At 40.6% G+C, this 6,332-nt stretch overlaps 1 protein-coding gene across 1 annotated transcript; it reads left to right on the plus strand.

The window, feature by feature from the left end:
• The first annotated feature begins 5,661 nt into the window (after positions 1 to 5,661).
• On the plus strand, positions 5,662 to 5,933 carry LOC122729398 (small ubiquitin-related modifier 2-like). The gene is made up of 2 exons (XM_043968258.1): positions 5,662 to 5,823; positions 5,881 to 5,933. Exons 1-2 carry the CDS (start codon positions 5,670 to 5,672, stop codon positions 5,931 to 5,933), a joined length of 207 nt encoding a protein of 68 aa, XP_043824193.1. The 5' UTR covers positions 5,662 to 5,669.
• Positions 5,934 to 6,332: the final 399 nt, after the last annotated feature.

Here is a 6,332-nt window from a genome sequence, read left to right on the forward strand (position 1 = left end):
AGTCTTCTAACTCCACCTCTAGTGCTTTATTAAACATCTAATTGCCTTTGAGGCAGAGGGCAATATTTAAACTATACTAAGGCAAAACCTAAAGCTCTACCTTCAACACCTAGCTTGTGTCACTTCCTCTAAGAAGTCTTCCTTGATTTGATTCCACTTTCTTATCTTTTCATTCTCCCCTTCTACTGATTCCCCTCTCCACAGATTTCTCATAATACTTTATCTGGACCTCTCCTTTGCACTTCATTGTCTTCTTCAAAGCTTACATATTTTGGTATGTATTCTTCTTCCTTTACATTGAAAACTCCTATAGCAGGGACTCTGACATTTTTCCTCTTTGGATCCCTCACTCCCTCCATTTCATCCAATTTAATTAACATTTGTTCTTTTCACACATAGTAGGGTGCTTAATAAGTGTGTTGACTTGCAGGCAGAAAGCTTGCTTGGCTCCAAAAGATGAGTTTAAAGTAGCAAATAGGAAAGTCTCCAAGATTTCAGAAGTTTGGGTTTCCACCCAACCTTTTGGATTCTTATCTATATAACATATCCAGATTTCTTGTGTTTCCACATCTGCGTGAGAGTATATAATGATCAGATTCTGTTGCCAGAATCCTGGTAGTTTCATCTAGGACAGACATCTTGGAAAACAATATTTCTTATGAGATTCTGGTTGATGTTTTAGAAACACGAGGGAGGGGAGAATCAACTAAACACTTAGGAATCTTAGAGGGGAAACATGAGCCCTAAATTTATAAGGATCATCGAATCCAAATGTGTCTCTAGGCAGACAGCTTTCAGGGGCTGCTTACAGCCCCCCAGGATGTATTATTCAGCCCTCTGACCCAATGTTCAAGTGAATAAACAACTGGATTAACAGGATTTTGTAAAGAGAAACCAAGATTTAGATAGCACCAGCCCCCGTAGATTGGTTATATAAATTTAACAAACAAATGGAGTATGTTTTTGAGACAGGGATACCTGTCTTTCAAGACTTATTATCTTTACTGTGACTTCATGATGCCTTTTGACCTTTGTTTAAGCTTGGGAGTTGGAAGGTATAATTTTCTTCATACTCACCTGAGGAAACTGAGGCACACAGTGAAGAGACTTCCTCAAAGTCCCATCAGGAGTTGGAAGAACATAAAAGCCTTGGAACCAGGTCTCTGAACTTTTACTCCAACATTCTTTCCACTACCTCGGGAAGAGTGAAGGGGACCCAGCCCAACACAAAAAAGGTGGCAGTGGGCGGTGGAGATGGGGAACTTAAAGGCTGACTTTGTTCAAGGGACTTAGCCTGAAATCCAAGCCAATCTTGTGGCCTGGCTTGCAAGCACTTTGAGAGTGGGGTTTTCTAGGGTGAGTAGTGAGAGAGTTATAAACAGATGGCTGGCTTAGAACCTAAGACTTCACCCTGACAACATTTTTGATACTTGCAGTTCTTAACATGAATATTCAAAGTGCCTTCTTCTGAAGGCAAACTGTATCTCTCCTTTGCTCAGCTACCTCTCCCTGCCTCCCAACTCCCTGAAGATGAATTGCACTGATAAATATTTGGGCTATTTTCAGAAACAGTGGCCTGGTGCAAGCTGATAGCTTCTTGCTATGTCTACTGCCAGCCCCTATGCAGCTGAACAACCAAAGATACCATTTCTATTTCCCCTGTGCGAGCCAAATTGTTAAAATGCCCAGAACAGCTGCCGAGGAAACACCAGTGAAGAAACAGTAGCCTTAGAATTCTAGCCAACTTGCCTCCCTCCTGCTTCCTCACTGCCCCTTGCTTCTGCAAGCATCTTCCTTTAGTTTACCGTACATAGGCCTGGAAGTTTCCTCTGGGAGCTACATTGAATAAATCTGAATAGAGTAGAGAAAAAAAATTGGAAAATAACTCTGCTTTTAATAAGGAATCTGGAAAACATTTCCAGCCTCACCTCTCCTTCCGGCTTATACCACAGGGATAAAGGTGAAGAGTGAGGAAATGAAGAGGATTAGTGAATGTAAGGCTTGCTCTCTTTATGTTTTTCTAACACTTATGGCTTATTTGTCGCACCTTTCAGGGCCCCTATATTGTCTGGGGTTACCAAGTTTTCCATTCCACCTGGGCTAGTTTATACTAAGTGCAGATGACATATTGATGGCAGATCCCTTGGATGTCATAGGAGTTGTTGTAAAAGGACTATAGTTCACTAATGTTGAGTGTAGGTCAGATAGAGAAGCTATCTGTGATAGCTGTGATCAACAGCTTTCCTCTGTAGGCCAACCCTGAATGCAATGATTTTCTACCTGTATTTGCATATATATATATACACACACATATTATATTCCATATTATAATACATATGCTATATTTAATGTCCATTAGGTACAATATGTGTGTATACACACATACACACCTCTCTCTCTCTCTCTCTCTCTCTCTCTTTCTCTCTCTCTCTGTGGTAGAAAAAATAAAGGGCAATCAATCTGGGTCCTACAGATGGAGTACAAGTTTACTAATCTGTCATTGGTCTAAGGGGAACAGAGTAAGGCACTACACTCTATACATCAGGGTAACAAGAAAGGCAAAAACATAAACAGGGCAAGAGGTTGTCACTGCTCATTTTACTGAAATGGAGCTAATGCTAGGATATAGACAATACAGGGCTCTTCTGTCTGTCTCCCCACAATTAAGGGACCAACTGGTTTTCATCAGTCGATATCAAGGACCGGAGTAAAGGAGAGCAGTTAATATGCATCTGTACGTCCATCTGAATCTGAATTCCTTGGCTTACCAACCACCAATGACAATGACCAATGTAGCCTCCTTCCCTGGATAGCCATCCTGTTATATTCTACTGCTTAGAAAATACAAGCCCTGTGAATAGAAACACCTCTGACCTTCCTGCTGCCCTTAGAAATTGCCCTCAACACCTAAGTCAAGAAGAAATAGAAAATCAAGGAAGAAAAGGACAAAATGGAGGTCCGTTTTCTTTCTTTCTGTAGGCCTACTGGCTAATTTTCATGAAACTATTCTGATGGCTTTTAGGCTCCTGGGCAAAGGGAGCCTATATTTGATTTCACCATTCACTTAAAAATCATTGACCTCAATGAGAGTAGGATAAGTTCAGGAAAAATAATAAACAACATATTTGAAAAAAAATGCATCTCTAAGGGACCCAAAAGAAAGGAAGAAAGGGATGAAAGATAATAAATCAATCAATTAATTAGCTATTAAGCATATATTAACTGCCTTATATGTGCAAACAGGTGGTCATAGCTAATGATTCAGATCTTCAGAAAAAGCCAAGCCTTGGTCATGTGTGCAGAGCTTCTGCCCGAATTTATACAATCATAGACCTAGAGCTGGAAGGGGCCTCAGAGGCTTTTTAGTACACCCCTTTCCTTTTACAGATAAGGAAACTGAGACCTAGGGAGGTTAAGTAAATAGCACAAGGTCATACAGGACAGCTAGGTGGTGCAATGAATAGAGTGTAGGTCTTGGAATACTAGGGAAAACCTGAATTCAAATCTAGCTTCAGACACTTACTGGGTGTGTGACCCTGGCAAAGTTGCTTTAACCGTTCTATGCCTCAGTTTCCTCATCTGTAAAATGGGGATAGCAATAACACAGCTCTCAGGGTTGAGTGAAATCAAATGTGTCAGCCTATGAAAAAAGATGTGCAAACTTAAAGCACTATATAATTGTTAGCTTTGATGATGACGATGGTTGTGGTGTGGTATAGGTAGAAGACATCAGAAGTAGCAAAGGACACAGGTCCTTTGACTCCAGTGCTACTACTCTTTTCCCTGTGCCACACAAATTTCACAATTTTCAAAAAGGAGAAGAGAGTAGAGTCTGCAAACCCTAGGTCAGCAAGCTTGATTTTGATTCCTGGAAAAATGGTCAACCATCATATTTCAAGGAGGGTTTATGAACATCTAGAAAATGAAGCAGTGATTCTTAAGAGCGGAACCAGTGAGGCACAGTGTATATTGTGCTGGGCTCAGAGCTAGGAAGACTTGGGTCTAGATTCTGTCTCAAGCACTTGCTATTTTGGTGACCCTGGTGAAATCATTCAGCCTCAATGTATCTTGAATGATAAGTACTAAATTATTGGTGGTGTTACTGCAATAAAAATTCTTCAGACTGAAGAAATAAATTCCTGTTGCAATCAGGAAAAATCAGCGTGCTATAGGCAAGAACAGATAGTGACCAATTAACCTTCTATTCTTTTTTTTACGTGGCTACTGAGAGATCAATAGAATGCACTGAAATGGTTTACCTAAATTTCTATAGAGTACTTGATAAAGTTTCTTCATCTTTTGGGGCAAGATAGAGTAGTACAGATTAGACAGTCAGATGGATTGAGCACTAATCAAATGTCTAGACCCGAAAGGTGTTTAGTTATTAAAGGCTATATATGACAACTTGGAGGGAATCATTTAGAAATATGTACTGAAGACCTGTTTTTGGCCCTTTTCAGTGCCTTGGATCAAGGGGGTATGCCGTCAGTCTATGGCATGTTTGTTGGATCTGTAGATGACAGAAAGCTAGGAAGGATAGATGATGTATGAGATTATAGATCTCAAACTATGCCAACAGGGTAGAATTTTGGGTTAAATCTAACAAGATGCAATTTGATAAACTTAAAGTCTTATACTTGGGGTCAAAGAGTCAAGTTCATAAGTACAAAATGGAAGAGATATGGCTTGACAACTGTTCATCTGGAAAAGATTTGGAAATTTTAGTTGACTGCATGCTTGATACTGGGCATCTGTGAGATGTGGCAACTAAAACAAGTTAATGTGATTTTAAGCTATATTGAAAGAGGCATCATCTCCAAAATGAGTGATGGCATAGGTCTAGATGTGGTCTGCTCTGGCCCATTTCTGGCATCACATTTTTGGAAGCTGTTGATAAACTTGAAAGAATTCAAAGCAGGACTAGATACTATGACAATGAAGGGCCCCAAGAATATGACATATAGAGATTGGTTGAAAGCATATTAGTTATTTTTAAGGCCTGTCATGTTGAAGAAGTAGACCTGTTTGGCGCCAGAAGTCAAAACTAGAAACAATGAATAGAAGCTACTTGAAGAAGATTTTGACTGAATATAAGGAAAAACTTCTCAACAATTAAAACAACCTGGAGGCAGCTAGGTGGCACAGTGGATAAAGAACCAGCCCTGGATTCAGGAGGACCTGAGTTCAAATCCGGTTTCAGACACTTGACACTTACTAGATGTGTAACCCTGGGCAAGTCATTTAACCCTCATTGCCCTGCAAAACAAAACAAAACAAAACAAAAAACAAACAAACAAAAAACCATTAAAACAACCCAAAAGTGGAATTGCCTACTTTGGTGGGTAGAGGTTTGCCCTTCCCCTGAGGCCTTTAAGGGAAGGCTGAAAGACCACATGATGGAGATCTTATGGTGAAGAGTTCTGTATAGGTATGGGTAGGACTCAGTGGCTTCTGAGGTCCCATCCAACTTAGAGATTTGGTGAAATATGTCAAGAGTAAACAAATAGCTTCTCCTCCTTGTCCTCACCATCACCATCACCATCACCACCACCATCATCTTCCTCCTCCTCCTCCTCCTGCCGCTGCTGCTTCTCCCCCTGTTCCCTTGGAGCAGACCATCCTGGTGCCTCTTTTGTGAAGCTGCGGCTGAGGAGACCCCCGGACTCGCCATGGCCGACGAAAAGCCGAAGGAAGGAGTCAAGACTGAAAACAACGACCACATTAATTTGAAGGTGTCAGGTCAAGACGGTTTGGTGGTGCAATTTAAGATTAAGAGGCACACACCACTTAGTAAACTAATGAAAGCCTATTGTGAACGACAGGGTTCGTCAATGAGGAAGATCAGATTCCGATTTGATGGGCAACCAATCAATGAAACAGACACACCTGCACAGTTGGAAATGGAGGATGAAGATACAATTGATGTATTCTAGCAGCAGACAGGTGGTGTTTACTAAAAAGAGAACCTGCAACTCTACTCCAGAACTGTGCTCCCAAGGAAATCAATACATTCACAATTAGAAAACCAAGATTTGGTTCATCCACATCCTGACTACTGCAGTATAGTTTTCTCTCTTCTTTGATTCCCTTCCCCCATTCCTTTATTGTACATAAAGTAACTGGTGTATGTGCACAAAAAAAGAGTAAACAAATATTTTGTAGACAGTAAGTGGAAATAATAATAGTAAGAACATAGATTTCTCTCCTTTTTAGAATGTGAGTTCTTTAAGAGAAGAGAGTGTATCCATTTCCTCTTTGTATCGTGCCACCGTTCCCCTCCTCCACCCCACACCCCCAGTACTCAGCACAGAGCTTGACACATAGAAAGCAAT

Source organism: Dromiciops gliroides, chromosome 5 (assembly GCF_019393635.1).
Source record: "Dromiciops gliroides isolate mDroGli1 chromosome 5, mDroGli1.pri, whole genome shotgun sequence".
NCBI classification, from domain to species: domain Eukaryota; kingdom Metazoa; phylum Chordata; class Mammalia; order Microbiotheria; family Microbiotheriidae; genus Dromiciops; species Dromiciops gliroides.

What these genes read in the sequence shown, in the direction of transcription:
- LOC122729398 (XM_043968258.1), top strand. Translation starts at nt 5,670, where the DNA reads ATGGCCGACGAAAAGCCGAAGGAAGGAGTCAAGACTGAAAACAACGAC. An exon ending in AGCCTATTGTGAACGACAGG is followed by an intron (nt 5,824 to 5,880) that starts GTTCGTCAATGA and finishes TCAATGAAACAG; the next exon opens with ACACACCTGCACAGTTGGAA.